Source organism: Prorops nasuta, unplaced genomic scaffold (genome assembly GCF_024137725.1).
Source record: "Prorops nasuta isolate Cenicafe-Biocafe unplaced genomic scaffold, Cenicafe_Pnas_1.2 PNAS00004, whole genome shotgun sequence".
Lineage (NCBI taxonomy): Eukaryota > Metazoa > Arthropoda > Insecta > Hymenoptera > Bethylidae > Prorops > Prorops nasuta.
The window spans coordinates 2,034,732-2,056,876 of record NW_027116801.1 but is presented as its reverse complement, the minus strand read 5'-3'; the positions used below and the strand labels follow the sequence as shown (position 1 = coordinate 2,056,876).

The 22,145-nt window shown below is 38.3% G+C and overlaps 1 protein-coding gene across 1 annotated transcript in view; it reads right to left on the bottom strand.

Moving 5' to 3' along the window:
- LOC136772977 (octopamine receptor beta-1R-like) overlaps positions 1-22,145 on the bottom strand; it is a 50,625-nt gene that overhangs the window by 6,374 nt on the left and 22,106 nt on the right. Inside the window, exon 2 of the mRNA XM_066726273.1 lies at positions 5,626-5,850. Coding sequence (XP_066582370.1) covers positions 5,626-5,850 — 225 coding nt within the window. The remainder of the gene's footprint in view (positions 1-5,625; positions 5,851-22,145) is intronic.

The following is a 22,145-nucleotide window of genomic DNA, read 5'->3' as shown; positions in this document are numbered from 1 at the left end:
CAGTGGGGAAAAATTCGGTTAGTTAAAAAAGTTTTTGTAACTATGCTTTTAAGTTGTCCACCGCACTTTTCACAGCACTTTCGAGAATAGCCGGACGTTTCGTCCACGACAATCCCTTTTCGTCACTCAAGACTCTATACCAGATTTTGCCCCCCCCCCCCCCCTTCTTCTTCTTTTTCCTCCTCGGAGTAGTTGGCATTTTTGATCGAAAATGGAAAAATGCACGTCGTGAGAATAACTGCGACGGGAAATTCTGCCAAGGGACGAAACTTTATTTCCAATAGTCTCGTGAAAAAGGCGTTTACAACAAAGGAGGTCGTCGAGAGAGCGAGAAAGAGATTGCTGAAGAGAGGGGGTAAGAAATCTCGAAAGATACTCATCTGGAGATATTGATTTTTCAAATCGGGGACCACTGCAGTCCACGACTATTCTCATCGTGGCAGAGACATGGAAAACAGCGTCCGACGTCAATATGTCTGTTTCCATGCTGCCGCGGAGGGTAATTTAAATAAAGCTCCCGTATCGCGTCGGTAGACCGTTCTTTAATCTGGAATTCCATCGATTTGCCACACTCGATCCTTTAACAATAACAACGAACGCTACAAATGCGTACAGGACTTCTGATGAATTTGAATCCGTTTTTAATTGACTTTATAACGGGTTATTAATCAAGGCTTGAAATCCATCAAGCATTGGTACCTGAAAATGTCACTTTCGGATTAAACCATATTAATTTTGATTAGCTGTTACAGCTATGACGCTGTCAATGGTTGGAGCTATATATGTATATGGTGTACGGTGTTATACGAGTAGTTTTTAGACGTATATGTCAGCCGGGTTTCTCGAGCGAGGTACTTTTTCAGGAAATATCCGTGTCGGAAGAAAATCCTAGAACCATGCTCGACGGAATAAAGGAAGGTTAAGGGTTGTTCGAGGGTCGACCCATTCTCCAAGATCCACATTAGTTTCACTGCAGGAATATATATGTATATACACACATATAACAAGAATAAGGAGACAAGTAGCAGGAAAGAAAGATGTAGGGTTGCTTTCAAGGTCACGAGAATACCTCCACACATCTCTCTCGATAAGAACACCTTTTCCTCGGGAAGGCACCATAAAGTTCAGGTACGTGTATCGTGTTTACTATCAGGGAAGTTTCAATTATTTTTTTTTTTTTTTATTAAACACCCGATAATCGATTGGAATTTAATTTCGATTTTATCATTTCTCAGAGCAAATAAAATAGTTTTATCGCGCGAAGGTTTAGATAATTAAACGTTGATTCAACTTTTTATTATTCGCGTACTTATTCGGGGACTTGAATGTAAAATTTGCGTCTCACGATAAATCGTCGTTATATTAGGTAAATTAATCAGTCTTTCTCCCCCACCCCCTTTTTCCCTCTAATCGCATGGACTATCGTGGTCATTAAATGAGATTCCTCCGGTTAATTAAACTTCACCTGAAAGGCATCTCATTTCTAATGCACAGCGCGCGCGTGATAAATTTCCTTAGTTTGCAAAAATTTAACGATTGATCGCGGTGTAACTTTCGAGTACATGAGAATATAAGAGAAGGGGGAGGGGGGGGGGGTGTAAAAATACAGCGAATATCAGAAATCAGCGTCCCTCCGCATCAGCCGTACAATTTATTTCCAAGATAACGTCTCTTCCAATTTCAGTCTTCGTGACGTAATACAAAATTTTATTACAACACGCTGGGAACCGATGTAACACATTCGTGTCGCTGATATTGTCCTATTATGTTCTCCTTAGGTATTCTCCGTGTCAGTCTATTTACAGCTTATTTCATACTAACCGAGACAGACACGAAGAAGCAGCGAATTCACGTACACACAAGCATTCTATTCGCAGTGTATTGACAAATCATTGATAAGATAGATAAGATTCAGCTGCAACACGTGACGTATACAAATATATACGCGAAATCGATAAGCAGCGGAGGAACACGTTAGCTCGAGCATCGAATACACGGACGGGATCATCCTTATTTGAATCTGTCTACCGAGCCAGCACAAAAATGAAATCCTTGTAATCCAAGGGACCAAAAGTTTGTTAGGGATCGAGGTGAAAAATTCTGATGGGTAACACGTATACGTACAACGTGGAAGTGTATATATATACTGAAAGGGCTTTTATCCAAGTTGCTCGGACGAGATGCTGAGGTAAAGTTCAAACTACTTACGCAGCTCGTTGCCTCTCATCGATAGGATTAGCCCGGTGACCCAAAGAGACAGCCTTTCTCGGATCCCTCAACTCCCAAGATGGGCCGCGACGTATCGCGCAAACCCACTCCAAAGCTAATCAACCCACGTGCACTACGTCATACTTTAACCTACCTACTCAACCACGCATCTCCGACAATACAGCATTAATTTTATAAACTGCGTGTTTACCATAAAAACCAATTAATCGATATTTTCTCAATTTCCAAAACCAATCTTCATTTTCTACATTAATTATGTGTTTCGTATCAGTTGAGATACTTGTCGAGTGATATTGTAGTGTTACGATGGTTGACGAATTAAAAAGCAAAAGTTACTCGGGGTAATATTAATTTTGTGTGCAGAGTTGTGACGTTGCGATAAAATATTTTTGTACTATTTTGAAATATCCTTTCGCGAGACAAATATTCAAGGATATTTTGTAGAGTTAGAGATTTTTAGAGGGACCGTTGGATTTTGCGGAAATTGGAACAGACCAGTTTTTGAGTTATTATTATTTCGCGAAGATAAAGGCGCAGGTCCAGGTATAGATCGTATAGCGAGGAGAGCAAATAGATTTGTTCGTGACAGGAGAACGAAATAGCTTCGGGGACTACCGAGCTGCCTGATATTTTTATAATCTAGCTTTGTCTATCGAAACGCGCCACGGTTGAAACAAAACGAGGCTATAATTTTGACACATGAAATTTCACACGTAAATCAAAATAGACGTGACATTATCTAGTTTTCAGCTATGATTCTAAACGAAAAGCAAACAATTTGAATATCGTGTAGGTCAGGGTTCGGAAATTTTTGCACATTTCAGTTTTTTACTATATAGTCACTACTAGGAAATCCCTATTAGTAACTATAGCAAACAGCTGAAATGTGCAAATAATTCCGAGCCCTGGTGTAGGTATATAGCGTTGTAAATAAAACGAGGACCCATCTCTATAATTTTCTATCTCCTCTCACCACCAATATATACACATATAGTTACATCCACTCCAAAAATAAAAATACACAGCAACCAGTGATGCAACCATATAATTCTACATACAAGAATAGAGATTCCAGCTTAGCCTTTCAAACACGCACTACAGCTTAATCTGCTTCGTTACAATTCGAAACAAAATAAAGGCAGATTAATGGTGCACGATTCGAGAGATCTTTTTCAGTTAATTTTTGCTGCGGCAAATCGCTCGTGGGATTCCCCGCACATTATTAATACAGATCGATCCCACGCGAATCCCACGAGACGAGAAGCACTTTCGAGGCTTTAAAATCCTAGCGACTCATGCCAAATCAATTCTTCCCTCTATTTATTAGAGTCGATCGTTCGACTTTTCAGCAGAAATGGCCTAGAAAATTCGACAAGTCACTTAAGACCCGTCGGTGTACCACCACTCCATTATCCGTGGGATATATATATATATACCGTTTGACGGAAACCTCTGCGCACGGACAAACATGCACCTAGGGATAAACTTACCGTTACCGCGAGGATGCAGATGCAAACGTGAAAGCTCTGGGAAACCCCTCGAGACAGTCCCGGTAGTTCTCTTAGAATGGCAACTATCGACCGAGTGTTCGCGCGCTATGTACACTTATATCCTCGCGCTATGTACTCTACCCCCCCCCCCCCTCCCCTATTCCCCCATCAACCTATACGATGCATTAGTGTACTCTCAGGAATTTTCGTATAACACGCCTCTCCGCGCAATAATCCTACGGTTACCCTTCGACAAATGGTTTTATAAGTACAGAAGAGGAAAATTCAATTTAAACCGAGAGCAATATTTTAAAGTTTTCTCCACACTCGAAATATACGCCTCTTCTCGAATCTCATGCCAGAGGAACATTAATTTTACTCGAACCTTTTCATTCCGATCATTCGAAACCTCTTTAATCAGCCTGATAACTTTTACTCCACCTCCCTCGCTCCTAGCTTCGCTGCCCAGAGAATAAATGCTTGGCAAATTTTCCAATGAATAATAGTGATCTTGCCTTTCACACTCGTGCACTGTACTCGTATATATATATATATATATATATATACTCTGAGTTGATCTCTAGGTATGTCTGGTAAGGATGAGAAACGAGCTTGGAAGGAATTTACGAGGCCAATCTTTTTCAGTAATGATGAATCTTAATCTGGTCCAAATGGCATCGTGGAACAGAGGCGATGGTGATTTGACACGGGATGAAATGGCGGAACGATCGGAGAGCGTTCCTAAACGGCTCATTTCGCCTAATTGATTTATGGCCCACGTTGAAAGCCGTTATCAACGAGAAATCGTCGTTAGTTTGAGTTACACTTTCATTCTTCGTTTTCCACAACGTACGAGCTGTCCATTTTTGACGTCCCGATGCATTCTCGATTAAAGCGAAAGGGACTCAAAGTTTGACGAACGAGCCAGCTAACTTATTGTATATTACGAAACGAGGATAATGGTACTGTGGATGCATTCTGGGAATGTTATCCTGGAGAACGGAAAAAATTGCCTAATAATTAAACAGCGAGGCTAAATTGCAGCAGGAGGGAATAATTGTTGAAGAAAGTTGGAGGGTGACATTCGAGGGATCCGAAGAGCTGGAGATTCGAATAGCATCTTATATTTTAGTACGGTGCATCGGCGTCATTTTCCACGCGAAACGGTATTTCTCTTATAAAAATAGTGCATGCTGAAGCAGTAGTGCTCTCCAGTGAATAAAGCAGCTATAAACATCAGATTTACAAATATTGATTCAGCAATATTGCAAATGGCATTTCCGCTCCTTTATTTATACCAGCTTTAATACGGAAGGGCAATAAAACTGATTGGAATTGAAATAAATTTCGTGCTGTACGCATTTATCACTCGCAGTACGTCGAATGGAAGATATATTCCTGGCAGAAATATCGAGGCAAGGAAACATAACGTGGTCTCTGCTGGAGAACAGTAGCTATATAATTACCTAATTTTCCAAAAGTTGGTAATATTTCCACGATCATTAAGGGGAAAACAAGATTTATCAAAGGAGAATGTTGAGTCTTCAAACAAAGTAGTCAAACAATGCAGGAGTTGTACGGCTCCTTCTTTTATGAGCAAATATTTGCTCCAAGAATTTCCTCAACGTTTCTTGCAAAGATTGTTTGCCTAATTTATAGGTAGCCTTGAGTTACTTGGAGAGCTGACAACTCCAACGATCACGTGCAGTTTTTATACTCGCTGCATCCAAACTGTCTCTCGAGATAACCAAATTTTAATGACAAATGGCTTGGAACGAAATATGTAAATATCGTGTACAGGGTTCTTCAGGGTGATTCGTATATCGTAAAATGAAGCAATATCGTGGACCAGAAATTCTTATGCTATATATATATATATATATATATAATTAGTGATTATACATACCACAGGAAGAAGGGAAGCCAACAGGCCAGAAAAGCCGACATGATTATCCCGAGAGTCCTCGCAGCCTTTCTCTCCCTCTTCATCTTACTGCTACTCGTGATTTGTGGCTCTTCAGGTTGTTGCTGCTCTGGCAGCGATTGGTCCACCGTTGGCAGCGACGTCAAACCCGCCGAAATTCCGTTTATCTGCAGGTGTTTGTTCAATAACGCCGCTGCTACTTTGCTCCTGTAACAATAATCAACCAAAAACACACTATAGATAACAATCCCACATCAAACATATCAATCTCAATCACAGACACGTGTATTCAACCATGAGATTTGATTTATAACGTTTGCTCTGTATTATCCGTGTAAAAATAAGAACAGAAGCTGATAAAATGATCGACTGGTGGATCGCAGTCTTTTATCCTGTAATTGCTGCAATATTCAAGGACACGTACAAAGAACACAGTTGGGAATAATTAGCCAAGAAGCAAAGTTGTTTCTGGCAGTAAAAAATGCACAATTACAAGAAAGTAGCTTTCGATGGAAGACACGAATGGCACTGTGCGAATCAGTGGCTCATCGTTAAACGATACGACGGACGGAGAAAGCTGAGCCAATCTGGGTCGACGTTATTCCGTCGACCTTTGACCTTCCACTCATCAGCAACGGGACAGTGGCACGGAGCAAACCGTCCCTCGACAAACTTTTGAACCACGAGCTTCCTCCGGTCCACCGTGCACGATATTTTAAGCCAGCAATTTTCTTTCGACCCGTGGACCGTGCTAACAATAAAATAACGAGCAGCTACACGTGTGTGGATTTACCTAGGGCTTCCCACTAATGCATCTCATAACACGCTGGACACAATATTGATTATTTGTACTCGGATTGGCTCGTTCAACCAAGCAAATATGTTACTTATCGCAGTCACGCCTGAGCTTGACTGATATCGTTACGGATCGAATTAGTGGGAGGAGCGATTTTTGTTTTAAAAATTCTTCAATTTTCCGGAACTCGATGTTGATTGGACCAACCGAAAAGACACTCGTGATTTGCGTGGTATATCGTTATATATATCGTTAAAAAAATTTTTAATCCCACTTACGCGTCGAGCCGAAGAAATAATGCATAGTGGAGCAGCTGGAAGTTTCTGGACGATCGTGCTTCGGCTAAAACCATCCAACTAAGTTTCTCCAGAGTTTAAGCAACATCCCTACCTGCGGAGTCTCGTTGCACGAGTTCGGCTTTCGCTTTGAGCGTAGGATTAATTTCAAGCGTAGGTTTAGGGTTTTTAGGAACAAACGGTACACCAGATCTGCCGAGACCCTTCGAGGGGTGCGGGGGCTCGAAAAGAATGTTTTGAACGATCATCGAGGGTGGGAGCCGCAACACTCGGTCACCGTTAATATTTGTCGATCCTTTTCCCGCGCAGTTTTTATTTTATCCTTGAAAAGGGATGAACGAAACGACCCATTCATCCCTGCACAGTCGCCCAATTTCGTCCATACTATGATCTTGCGCGATTTCAAGCGTTCCTTCATTACGACTCCACGCTGCTCGGTAAACTCGTGGTAAATTTGCGCCTCGAGCGTCGAAAGTTACGCGATCGTGTTAAGCGACGAGTTTCGATGAACCGTGCAAGGCCTTGATTATTATTATTTTTTTTTGTCACGAATCCACGAATATAAAGTTCATCTGTTAAATTTTAACAATATACACCAACTAGTTTTCCCGCAGTGCTTCGGAGCTCGACTGATATTTTTTGTAAAACGACGGAAAACATAAATAGTTTCCGTAACACATGGGAAATTTTTCGTTTGCAGCGGAAGATTCGTATATACGTGTGCGATATAATTTAGTTGAATGCAGCATTGAAATTTTAATCGTTAACGTAGCAGCATGTGAATGTATGTAATGCGCAGTTATGTTTGGCTTCGTTTTTTCACGTGACGCGGGAAATCTCACCCTCCACAGGGGTTTGCATAGCATGGATCCTGTTCGTCTTTATTAATATTCGCATGAATCGCGTCGTTATTGCGCATTACTCTCTCTCTCTCTCTCTCTCTCTCTCTCTCCCTCTCTCTGGATGCAACACGCAATCAAGCATAACACCACTGAATCATTCGCAATAATCCCCTAAAATAACCTTGAGCCACGTCCCTGCGTCCCTTGGCTTTATTTTTTCTTAAAATAAAACTTTTCAAACCTTTATCGGTACACAGCAGCTAATGCAGGACAAAGAATCTGACGGAGATTGATGCAAATTTTTAAACGCGGCTTTGGCTGCGTCGAGCAAAGTAGAGTCGTGACTATGTACGAGCAGGGGTAATAAAAAAAAGTGTATCAATCATGAAGAATCGGATAAAGTGGTGAAAAGCGAATACGGTGAAATGGCTACTGGCACAATTACACGGTCCCAGTAATGAAGCTTTGTAAAAAATGGTAATCGATAAATTTTCTTGCCTCGTATAGCGGTGGTTATCGGGCGCTTATATCGCGCTTATACGACGCAGTAACGTCGATAAATTCTCAAGCGAATAGAAAAATGCAAATAAACGGTCCCGTTCTCACGCGAATTCTCGCCGAGTTTTTTCGACGGAATCGAAATCTTCGTTGTTCGAGCTGCTTCTGAAATATGAGCAGTCGACGCTGTCTGGCTTTTAGCAGCTTTGGCTGTAGTCATGCCGACCACCCCCTCCCCTCCCATAAGGGATGAAAGAGGGTAGGGTAGGGAAAAAAAGATGGAGAAAAATTACTTTTCGCCGACGCGTCTCGACCTCAGCTAAAAATTTTATTAACGCCTACTCAAAAAGCTCAAATTTCTTATATAATCTTGAAAAATTGTAATTAGCTTTCAGACTCTTGGCTAAGGAAAGCACGAAATTCAATCTCCTTCTCGAGACTCTAATTATAAACGGAGGATTCTAATATATTAGACGTGGCGATAGTGCGAAACCACAAAGATTATTTGTATAATTCAAGGTATATATATATGCTATGGAATAATATTGCAAGAGTTCAAACCTGGTTGAATTAACGCTAAACACCAATATTACTCTCCACGTGTACGTAAGGTATTAAATATTTAATGAAAATATGGCGTGTATTAAAAAAAAAACTGTGCTTTCCTCGAAAATGATTCAAGAGAACGCAGATTTTCTAAGGCTAATATGTATCTTGCTCGTGCAATATTATTCTGCACAAATGTTACGAGAGTTTAGGAAATTGAAGAAAATGAGAAATATATTGCCATTAATGGAGCAGAATGGTAGATGTAAATTTAAAAAGCTCGTTTCGTTGACAAGTGCCATTGAAACTTTCATTTTAGACGGAATCAGCAAATACATGTGTATATTGCGATGTATATGTTGGTAAATATATGTTGCATAATGCATTTGTTCACGCCATGCGCATTCAGCTTGAATGACACGGCCTGACACGAACATGATCGTAATTTGAATACGTCGGCAAATTCTTTTCTTATGTCATTTTTTTTTTTATATTTAACCAACGCCCTGGTGTTTCGGGCCGCAGAAGTTCCCCGCCTGTCAAAACTAACTCAGTCTGCCTTTGAACCCATTTCGAGACGCACGCGATCCGCTTCGCGATGAAATTTTCAACCCTGCCCTGCACCTGTGCAAAAAAACGAGAAACGAAACGTCGCGTCATTCTCGTGACTGAAATGCAGGAGAATCGATGATGAGACCAAAAATGGCGAGCGAGTGAAAATTAATAGCGCTATTAAGGAGATAAATGTAATTGCCGGCGGAGGCAGGTGCATCGATGCATTTGCGAAAAAGTGTGGTGCTGTTAAGGGTTAGCTCCAGTAGCACGAGCCAAACTGTTTACCCTCGTCGTATCTTTTTATTATCGCGTAAAAAAGGCTGCCGCAGCTGTTGGTATCATCCCACGCATTTTCAGCATGAATAATTATTGTACTTGGAATGTATGAATAATTACGAAATCCTAATGAAGTAAATTGACACCGCGGTGTGCTGATAAAATAAATATACCAATGATAAGCGGACGAAGCATCGCTGATTAAAATAGTTCAACGCGATTTTTTATGAATGGATCATTCGCTTTATTGGGTATATAATCGAGATATCTGGTTAACTCGTGCCAAACCGATAAATTTATATGGGAGGAATATATGATTTTAAAAATAAAATTCTTCTACCTTTTTATTGCGTGGCGCTTGATTAGAAAATTATTGATAATTAAAAATTCCTTAAAATTGGGAACCTCGATTAGGCCCTCGATAATACGAAGTGATTTCTGATCGATATGGTTGTTGAATGATTTTGTAAATGTAAGGTGAGAGCCTATGAAGAAATAATTCTTCGTTCTTAATGATTCGAATTATAATTATAAGGGGTTGCACAATAAAATGGAATAATAATTGTATTCATAAAATCATTCGCTTTATACGAATTTATCGGTTTGGCTCCACAGTTAACCGGACATCTTCCATATTATCCATTTATATTCTATAAATTTATCTCACCAATCCACGTATAACAGACCCATTCTTCTATATTCGGCTGTGTGAGATAATAAGAAATATCGGATCACAAAGTTTTTCTCCCTGTCTCTTTATAAGTCCCTCGATTAAATTACAATGCACTCGTTGAAATAAACCAGGTCAATTCCCAGCGCTCGTTGGAACGTACAGAAAAGTCTTGCGCAAAGTACCGAAAAGGATGGCAAAATGTTTTCCAATTCAAGAAAAATCGTTAACCAATTAATGACGAATAAAAGTGAATAAAAAAACAAAACAGAACTGTGTATACTTACTGTGCATTTATATTTATGTTTTAAATAAATTAGACATAGAATGGGTGAGGGTTGAATAGAGAAAGAGGGGGGAGGTACGTTTGAGAAACCACTGAAGGAATGAGAAAGCGATACGATTAAACAATATATATATATATATATATACACACACACATGAACACGTACTAGTATTAGTCTAAGTGTAAGTAGATACCATTGTAAGAGGGTTCAATGATAACTTCAGTGACAGCAGTAACTTGCGGTAAGGGCACATTGAATTTGTCTATTTAAGACAGCTATGTATATATATATAGAATAAGACTTCTGTCCAAGTCTGAAATTTCGACTACGCATTACAAGTTAAAGAGGCTTACGTATAAGCCACTTGGCTGCGCGAATAATTGAGAAAAAAGCCAGACTAAAGTTTCTCAGCTTTTAAAACTCTCTCTCATGCATGATGAAAAAACGAAAAGCCTCGTCGATTCGCGTGCCAGTGGTTAATCCCAGCTTCTTCTCAACGTCCCACACTCTCCGCGCATGCTGTGCAGAATTCTCGCTGGGAAGATAAAAAAGCGAGGAAAGTTTCAATCCAGTCTGTATCCCCCATCTCGCTTATCCCGAGCGTAGCCAATAGAAGGAGATAAAGGTTCGAATTTTTCAAGCGATTGACTGTACACCACTGTAAGAGGGTGGGTGGCTTTGCAACACACGGAACGCGAGGTGTCTGAGCATTGCTATGCCGTTACTACTTGCAGCTGAAAGTAGTATGAACCAATGCTTGGTACGTCGGAATGTTCAAAGGATTTTGGCGAGAACGGAAGTTAAACTGTGGTGGGCAGAGTACTATTCCCATAGCCGCAAACTCTGTGTGATATATACATGTATATAGGTAGATATAGAAAACACGTGTGCCTCAGTGCCAAAAATAGCCACGCGATGCGAGTAAATTTTCACATTGGTATTCCGAGCCCGGACACACCATTGGCGTAGGCGTATCCTAATTCCGGCCATAAAGCGGTCTTCCAGCATCGAGAACAGGGCGAGACACGTTGAAAAGGGGAGAGAAAGCCTCTTATAGGATGAAAGCGAAGGGAAACTATGGGAGTGCAAAGCTTCTATTTTATTGGGAGGGCCTTCCTCTTCGACGATGTACAGGGTGTCCCAAAATTTGCTTCTCCTCCTACAGAGACATGTATATATCCTTTTTTATTTAAAATGTAATTGATTCGTGTATATTTTTGGTATTTCTAAAAATTTGTCGGATAATTGTATCAGTGTGACCTTGGAAGAAGTGACGAAGGACGTGTGACGTCACCTGAAGTTTTTTAAATGAGAACCTTTTTTTATGTATTCTTGCATTTTATATATATATATATATATAGATGTTGTATAAAACACTATAATGTACAATTTAATTTAACTGCGTTTTTGAGATATATTTGGTTATGGAATTAGAAATACGTCAGCGAATACACGTGTGTGTGTGTGTGTACAACAATTGCTCACACTACTTCAGACAAACCCTGCACATTTATACACAACTTTAAATCCAAAAATCTCTTAAATGCTTGGATTAAGTGGTACAGTCTGGTTCAGCAAAATTATGTAATCAGTTGGGTAGCCACATCACTTTGCTAGCCCTCTGGCGCTCGCCTCTGCACCGTTTTCCACCTTCGCTACAACCATGCACCCTTTGGTAATAAGATCACTGTGTGTACTTGACTGTAGCGAAGGAGAGGAAAATTTATGCGAACGATAGAAGCTTGGGAAAGTGATGAAGCAACCCGACTAACACTACAGTTTTCCTTGCACCGACTGTACATTCACATATACACAATTTCAAAAAATGTATAGAATACCTTTTTAAAGATATTGTAATTTTCAACAAAAAACTCATACGAAATTTTTTCGTATTATTAATATTTATTGAGTAACACAACAGTATATGTAGTCCAAACATATTGTTAAGTAATTCGATAAGTGTAAATGATACGAAAAAATTTCGTATGAGTTTTTGGTTGCCAATTACAAAATCTTTAAAAAGCTATTCTATACATTTTTTGAAATTGTTCATTTTTAACGAGTTACATAACAATTTATGTAGTTTATCTGAGTAGCCAATTTAGATCCAAACATTTTGTTCTATAACTGGCAAAATATCAATAATATAGTAAAAAATTATTAGACTTATTTCCTCCTTATTATTACTTCTATAAAAAATTTTAATGGAATTTCTTCATATTGTTAATATTTTCCGAGCTGAATAAAAATTTATACTGGCCCTTCGCACAAACAAATTGTTATGTAACTCTGTAAATATTAATCATATTTAAATGTTGTATTTGAATTTTTTTCTTAAAATCGTGTCCTCTTTTCAGATTTTTCGGGTTGTCACCCTATAATCTCTAACCCTGTATAGTGTTTTGGAAAATTCTCAAGGTCACCTACGAAAGCATATAAATAGGGGGGCTCCCATTTAAAACCCTCAAAAGTGACCATCGTGGATCCTTCAACGCATCTCCCAAGGTCAAACAAATACGAGCATCCAATGGATTCTCAAAAATATGACAAAATTAATTTATTTCTAAACAAAATGTATAAATGGACACTCGTATGCAAAAAAAAATGAACACCCTGTACAGTATATCGACGGTGGTTTTCTTTGACATTCGACGTATTGCCCGGACGATTGGCGAGTTCACGGGCATAAATCCGTCCATAAATGAAAGGATTCGATCAGTGACGTCAGCTTTTTCTGGTCTGGCAATGACAGAGCAGCAAGCGTGACCTATCGATCAGCGTCTAACAGGTTGCGGATCGCAGCCCTTTCCGCAGCACCATTGATCTTTTCCATACAGTTTTACTCTAGAATTTTTGATCATCCTATAAATGTACGTTCCGATGCTATCAATAGCACTTTGGCCTTGACTGACCGTCTGACAAGCTTCGAATCACTCTCCAATCATCTTCCGACGTACCCACTGCATTATCACACCCCCCCCCCCCCCCACCCTTTCTTAACACTCCACTAAATTATTTAAACCATTTTCCGAACTCGAAACATTTTATAACCAACGACCATAAACTAAGAACATTCTTTTAAACGTGGTAATAATAATTATATTTTAGCTACCGGTAAAAGCCAACACTCAACGCAGCCTATTTTGGTCTCTACTGGAAATAGTTTAATTATTGGCCAACCTTGCGTTGGATTTTAAAGAAGGGCCCGGTATTATTAATGAGAATTGGTTTATAGGTTAATTAAGCGTAATGCGTGCTCGTGATCCGGCAATATTAGTCCGTGTAACCTTCTCAAAATATATAGGGAGTAATAATATAGTGGATGCATGGTATATTGAAAGATGTAAACCGATAAAGATATACAGAATAATTTGACACGCGATTGTGGATGTTTCGTGATAATTCGCTTGGCAATGCAAACTCCTGCCGGTGCAGGTAGCATTCGACATCGCGCTGAACTTTAACCGGCGCTGCGAACGTTGCGATGACAACCCGCCATGGCTTGAAAATTCTTATCAAAGGGGGGTCCCGTAAATGGACTTGAAAATACGTTTATCTCTGCAACTAAACAGTGATATCCATTTTTCGTACAGAACCTTTTTGAAACTCCGTTCTATTTGCATATAGATGGGTCTTGTACAAAAAATTGATATCTCTAATGGTTACGGAGATAAGCATTTTTTACACGCCTCCATGTATGCTGTTGAAAAAGAAAATTCGTTGGTTTGGAATTTTTCTGACGAACGCGACACGCGTGTCGAGAGAAAGAGTTATCGACGCGTCGAAACGTCGAAGAATCTGAAAGACAGCAGCTGCAGTGTCCATGACCGGTCGACCTTGAGGAAGCACGGGAGGATTCGAGTGGATTTGATTGCAGGATTCAACACAAGCGTCCATTTAAGGGGATAATGAAGGATCTGGCTCTTTTAGCGGGAAAGGAGAGAAAATTGCTGCAAGATGAGCAACGGTTCAGTGTGCATGGAAATCGTTGAATAAACAAGCGAGGAGAGCGAATGGAAAAATGCTGAAGAGGACGAGGAAAATGATGAAAGTTTGGTGCGATTTGGCATGCGTGACGGAGAGGATTAATAATGGATTAAGGGCATCGTTGATCGATCAGCCGAGTCGATTTATACGTCGGGGAGCATTAACTCTTGATGCGTGCTGCTCTACACACGCTCACGCCCCCGGAAATCTTTTCCCAAAACTCCAGGCATTATGCTAAGAGGAAAGTTTCCCTATACCTCTATTTCCTTGCAGAGTTCGCATCACCGACCCTTCCAAAGCACAACTTCCCACCAACAACAAGTTTCTAACATTTAAAATTATAATAAATACTCTCGCCTCTTCGGAACAGTGCTGCAACTTTTTGCTGTATACTTCCTTTCTGATTAAGATTTACCATATTATATTTCTAGGGTATTTTCTGGGAAAAGTACATCGACGTTTGCATAATTGAAAATTTATTGCCTTCTTGCATTAGATCCCCTACGACTTGGGAATTGTGTTTTTACGAGTTTTATTCTGTCATTCATATTGTCCTGGGTAATCCATTGTCACTTGTTTAGCAGAGTTGAAACTTGCATCTCCACCCACACAGCAAAGCTTTATCTTACCGTTTTAATAGAAAATTGCAGTGACAAGCCACTTCATTTTCAGAAAATTCAGCTTTATTTCTCTTCGCTGCTACCTCGTTTTTCCGTACTTTCCCTCAAAGGAAAGTAATTTGATCCGCACTGAAAACGGCAGTTATTCGTTAGATGGAAAGTCGATCTATTGAAAGCTATGAATATTTCATTTGAAAGATGCCAAGAAAGAACTAGTCATACAAATTTCTAGCTTTTTGCTGCAACTTTACAGAGGAAAAGGTTATTCGTCATTTTTCTAAAACTCATTGATTATCGAAGGAAAGTTCCTTTCGTATATAAGAAGAAAGTATTAGCAGTAATATTTTTTGTTTAGAGATTGGAAGAGTCGTATAACAATAACAACCCTTGAGGCTTGCTCTCTGAATACCGAGAAGAAGCAATTTCCTATTTCATCAAAGTCTACGTGATTCCACCGATCAGCGTAGTTTCTCCCTTTAAATACGAGTAACGAAACCAAGTATATTCTTACCTAATCCAAGCGAGCCATACAAACATTCGATATTTTCAAAGCAAACGTACACTTTATCGTTTTAAATAAAATTGAAAGAAAACTTGTGCAAAAATTTTTGAAATTCCATTGAAATGCGAGAGATTCGAATTGAATACATCATTAATACACAGGCACTTTCAGCATAAAAAGGAGATTCCTATTCTTAAGAAAGTATTTATCAAAATAATTGTCAACCCATGAGCATTCTTATATATAAGAGTCTTCTGGCTCAGGGGTATATACATTACTGATACAAAAAAAAAGAATCGTAAAGAATCTATCGAAACGAAAACTGGTCTGCGGGGTAAATCGAATTTTTCTCCATGAAGAAAATATATAGCTTAACCTTAAGAAAATTATCGAGAATAAACAATGGCCCCACTTATAAGGCTTTAGTATTTTGTTTTTAACGTTCTTAAAATCTTAGTCGATATATTTAAAAGGATCTATACGTTAGGATAGAGAGCTTTGCAAGAAACTATTAGGAGCCATTTCTGTAAGAAATGGGACTTTTTATGGTTGAACGTTCTGTGAGAATAGATTTCCAACGAGTAAGAGCTAAAAATGTGTCAGGATGGGAGTAATTTAACAGCTGTTACAATCTACAATCGTAAGAGTAAAATATAAACTTACGTTGCGGTAATACGACCATTTTTTCTCGAGATTTTACAGTAGCAGTATTTCATTGTTTTTATAACTTGAAGAATACGACCATCTTCTCAATGGAGAGTACAGCAGGAATTAAAAAAAAATACAAGAAATCTTCAGCCAAAGAGTTTAAAAATTACATCTGGAAACTAAATATTCGACTAATCCATTAGAAGAAAGGAATTCAAGTGAATTTTATCGCACGTTCCATAATTTATGAGCTTATGAATATTTGTTACGCGTATTCCAATGCTGTTCACGATCTGCCTTTGAAACACGATACCTTGTCATAATGACACTGGGACACGTTTTAAGCGGCTATAGATAACGTATTTTTAAACACGTGTACAACCACGTGGCAAAATAATGATTTGTCATGCAACAATTCAATTTGATAAAATTTATTACATTGGATGTATATTTTTTAATTTTTATTTCCAGTTTTTTCGACCTCATGTTTATTATTAAAGACTGTTTAAAATTTCATCCCTCATAGAATCCTTCCCAGTGTTATCGTAACGCGTTGTATATGCTTCAATTAATTTTTACGATAGCCACGTAGAGTCGTAGTCTTTTTCGACTAGAAGAATGCGTGCCATTATTGCAAACTTGGAATGGAGCGTTTTGGCCGTATATCGTCGTAGACATTTTATGTCCCCATATCAACTCGATATGTTCGTAACTCCTTTTAAACATCCAAAGAGAAGTAGATTTGAACCAACAGTCAAGAAAACGGGTTGTTTGAATTTGTTATGAAGCTGAAGTTGGCAGTCACTTTTCCAGCAGGCAGTTTGAATTTTTCAATTAGATGCTAAAATTTTGTTCTTAAACGGCCGCGTACTTAAAAAAAAAACTGATCCAACGTATTCTCCGGATAATTCGCTATAAGAATATGCATCTTAAAAAAATTGAAAAAATTTCCTCTTAAGTAGGCATTGTGTCTTTAGTATACTAAAGACAATGCCTACTTAAGAGGAAATTTTTTCAATTTTTTTAAGATGCATATTCTTATAGCGAATTATCCGGAGAATACGTTAGAGTAGTTTTTTTTTCAAGTACGCGGCTGTTTAAGATCAAAATTTTAACATCTAATTGAAATCCAAACTGCTTGCTGGAAAAGTGACTGCCAACTTCAGCTTTATGAATTTGTTTTGTTATTATTAACAATTTTACAACATCTCTCCCCCAAATTCTTCCTCTTAGCCCTCGCGATAAAACACCAGAAATTTTTATTTCACAGTTCGTCCATATTCGTTTTATTATTTAAAAAAATGGTTTGATTTTTTCCACTTACGTGATGGAAATTTGTTGAAAAAACTAGAATTATTGCAGAACAAACAATGCTTGGAGAAAAGTGTCCTGGTCATTTACGAATCTCACCAATCTCATTAAGGAAGTTCGTGGAGAATATACACTCGAAAAATTCAACGACTATCTAATTAAGACACGGACCAACGCTCACCAGCTGGGCAACGAAAAACTGCCAGTGCTCATTATTTCTAAAGTAGTTGGACAGTGTGTTTTTCTCTGAGAAATCGTTGCACGACACTGTTCCACTTTACGACTAGCTTGCCGGCAAACGGATAACTTTTTCCCACGAAATTACTAAACTGGATAAATTTTATTGCCGATTTTAAGACCTGTCCCTTTTTTATACTCGAGCCACGATCAGAGGAACACTCGATGCTTTATTACTGCTGGGTTATATATCAAATTATTTCTACTGGTTTCCACCCCTCGTCTCTCCAGAAAAGACTAGGATTTAACTGTATGGAATTAAAGTCGATAAAAGCCACAAAAACTGATTTGTTCGACCATCCCTAGAATATCCTGCACAAATGCAATTTTATTGTATATATATATATAGTTGTTTTATATAGCCATATATGATATTTTATTTACTGTAGTATATCACTTTTGGTTTACGAGCTTCGTTCAAGAATCTTTCTCAATATTAAGAAAGCTCGTTTGTCAAAAGGTATTAGAGTCTTACTTTGATTAAAAGCACATTTACCTCTTGAGTAAGATAATTAGCAAATATGTCCTCATCACAAGAAAAGGAAATACATTTGGTAGGCAAATGGACGAGATACCTTTGAGCTTTTCCGTACCTTTGGTTAAACACAGTTTAAAATCATTTTCCATAGACGTCTACCTAGCATTTACTTTTATGGTACTTGTAATTTTTACCTTTTGTACCACTTGAACTTGACAAAAGAGCCAGAGAAATGCTATGCTTTGTGGAACATTTTATTTACGCTTGAAAATATCAAGAAAGCGAGGCGTCGGAAAGTGCGCAGTTAATTTTTGCTCTCCAAGTGTCATTCGAAGAGTTGGAAAAACAGATGCACGTTTATATAAATATTAAACTTACTATTTTGATCTATATATAAAGGAGAGCAAAATGTATGTAATTATGAGGTAAAGAGCTATGTGTGTGTGTGTGCGTTGAAAATATAAAATTTCTCGAAAAATAACGTTTAAAAAATGATCGGAATTTACTTGGCTCGTTAAGGTGACAAATTAATAAATTTGAACTTTTGAAAAAGAATTGTTTTTGCAATTTATCGTGAATTTATTGGTTAGTTGAGTACGGTAAGCAAATCATAAAAAACAAAGAATTATAAACTAATTTCGGAAAGAGAGTCGTCTAATTTCTATACGCGTCTGATTAAAACTGGATCAGCTGGTAATGCAAGATACTCTTATAAGCGTTCATGAATCGCAATTACGCGATGGCACTAATACGGCTTTACCCCAGGGAGAGAATCCTAGGCTTTAATTTCCCCTCAGATGGCACATAGTTCATAGGGCTGAAATCCAATCCGAGAGCGAACGATATATCCGCTGTGAGAGTATAACGTTATAGGTTGGAAAGTACACCACGTTCTATTGGCAATGCGAAAATTATGAAAATACAATGGGCCACTAGGAAAAAATTTTATTTCACCCAGAATTTATTGTACGCACCAACCAGTTCGATCAGACAAGTCACTGTATCGTCATTTGATAAGGTTGCCAAATATATGACTCTCGTTAGGACGAGATTTGAAAAATGTTAAGAATTTTCCAAATTGGCCACTCGAGCGATTTTAAAGTTTGAATTGTGAGAGCCGTTGTGCAAGGTAAAAAGGGGGGAGGGGGGCTTTGGAAGGTGATAGAAAATGACAAAGTCCCTCGTTGGCGAGATTCGATTACCGCTCGGTGCAATGATTTTCAAAGAGGACTCGCTGACAGTCACTGAAATGATTGAATCGATGTAAGTACGTTTGGTGTTAAACGAAGAGGGACAGCGAAAAAGGTGGCGTAAAAGGGTGATTGGGATAATTAAATAAAATTGCAGTGATTGAAAAAAATATATAACGTAGTAAATGAGGAGGGAGGGACGTGATGGAGAACAAATTGATGGTCTACGTTTTCTAAAGCAATTTGTGAATATAAACAGCGTAAGAAAGGGGTGGGATAACGAGCTTATATCGCAGTGATTGGAAAAAAGAATAATGTAAAATGGGAAAGGTAGGATTAAAAAAGAATTAATGGTCCACGTTTTCTAAAGCAGTTTGTCAATAAATATTGCAAAAAGTGGTTTGGGGTAACAAGATAATATGAAAGTGATTGGATAAACATTCTAATCTAATATAAAGGGGTGGGGGTTGAGAAACGATTGATAGTTCATGTTTTATAAAAAAAGTTAGCAAATAAATAATGAAAAACTAGGAGTTGAGGTATAACGTGATAATATAGCAGTAATTGGTAACTAGATAATTTAAAGATGTGAGGGTATGCATGAGAGTAGAAAAGAGTACGAAGAGTTGATGACTTATGTTTGTTAAAGTAGTTACCTAAATAGATAGAGGTAGAAGGGTGGTTGTGTAGATGAGAGAGAAACTTGCATCGAAAGTACCTGCATGCAAGTTCGCTTGGTTGTGCGTCGCGTGACTATTGTGTTAATTAGCAATTAACGCCCCGATAAACAATCAGACAGTTCCCGCAATCTCGTCCCCTTATGAATAATACAACGAGACTGGGATGGCATACTGATAAATCGATGCCTCTTCGGAAAAATTGCATTTTAATTTACTCTTCAATTTCACGCTTATGCACGTAGGTGGGAATGATACGTTTAGCCACGATAATTTAGTATAGGAATTGTAAGGTCGACTTGCTCGGTAATTAAATGGTCGCACAGGTGAGTTTACGGATTACAAGCGCACCGAATCTATAATTATCTCTCCCGATGCAAACTTTTGCCGGTATTAAATTTGTCGCGCGCCAGCGCGTTCGATGACAAAACAGATGGCAGAGCGAGCTGAAAATAGAGCGGTCCGGTGGCAGTAGAAAAACAGAGGATTTAGCAGACAATTCGAATTTCGTCAAGTTGAAATAAGCTTTATCGTGAAACGTTGACACGAAGCTACAATTTTGCTAATTATTAAAAATGACGTATCTGTATAATTAGTATTTATAATCTTGTGATAAATTGTGAGAAACGTTGATCTCTTTGATTGGTTGAAATGTAACAGAACATGAGCGATAATAATAATTGGAGGCGTCAAAAGAGAAATATTGCTATATATATTGTTGTGTTATATTATTTTTTTCGGGGTTTTTAGGGATTATGGCAGAGGGTAGGCTTGGTAAGAAAGAGGCTGATTTTCAGCGTTAAATGGCTTAGTAAGGCAAGGTCGAAAGATGAATGGTGGAGTGTCTGCACCTGAAATTCGTGAGTAGAACGATTGATGATACTTGTCACCCACGAGAGTGTGGAACAAGTTCATTATAGACCGCCCTAGTTACTGTCAGCTGCTGTTACTGTTGCTGTCTCTCTCTCTCTCTCTCTCTCTCTCTCTTGCTTCTTAACTGTATATGTTCGTACTATAGACATAGACGATATTCAACTCGACTATGCTTCTCACATTATCCCCTGAATTTTATTTCCTTCCAATTTCGAAATCTTTCCTATAATCACAAAATTGAAAAACTCGAAAGAGAAAGTATTAAGTAGAAATGAAAAAAAAAAGGTGGAGAGTGTTATCACTAATATTCAGAAGAGTTACGAAATAACCAGTGAATCTATTAGTGTGTTACGAGTTGCATAGGTAGAGCCAATACTGATGTAAGAAGATGTAAACACGTTTTAGAAAGGATAAATCAGATAAGTGGTGTTGCGTGATGAAGGATCAATATTAATTCATTTAATAAACAAGTTGTGTAACAATTTCTTGAGCTTTAAATGGCGAATCAAGCTATAGGATCTATTGGACGACACGTATGACTATTCATCGACTTTAACTACTGAAAATTCTTAAATGTTACATTAAACTAATATCCTCATTTTTAATTAATGAAATATATCGTTGATCTATTCAAGTTTCGATTACTTTTTGATAAATCGAAGAAAAAACATATTTCTTTGTACCAAATTACGTCATAATGACTCTTATCATGCACTATGCTAAAAATATAGAGTATCCTTGACCATTCGGTATTTAATAACACGCCACCCCAATTAATTTTAATTTTTTGTCTAATGGTCATTAAATATTCATGGATCGTTTATTCGATTTTTAGGCTTAGCAGGATATTCATGCAAGGCAGAATGAAATTCGTTGTCGATAATCGAGAGGGGTGAATGTGTACAGAGTCTTCGTAGTACTTTGCTCGACCCTTGCCTTGATGGAAGGGATTATTTCGAGATTTATGACCGTAAGCTAGAAATATGTTGGGACTCGATGGGCCCTTGGTCTTCTTATGTAGATGCGACGAGAGGACATATACAGTATACAAAATTTGAAAAAAGTAAAAGCAAGGAAAAGCCCTTCGCTGGTAACTCGTTTCGACGATTAAACGTAATCCAGTTTGCTCGTAGTTTCAAAAGCCGAGGATTACTCGCACTGTACACTCCATAAGAGGATCAGATTGAAACTTCAAGATTAGGTGACTGAAGAA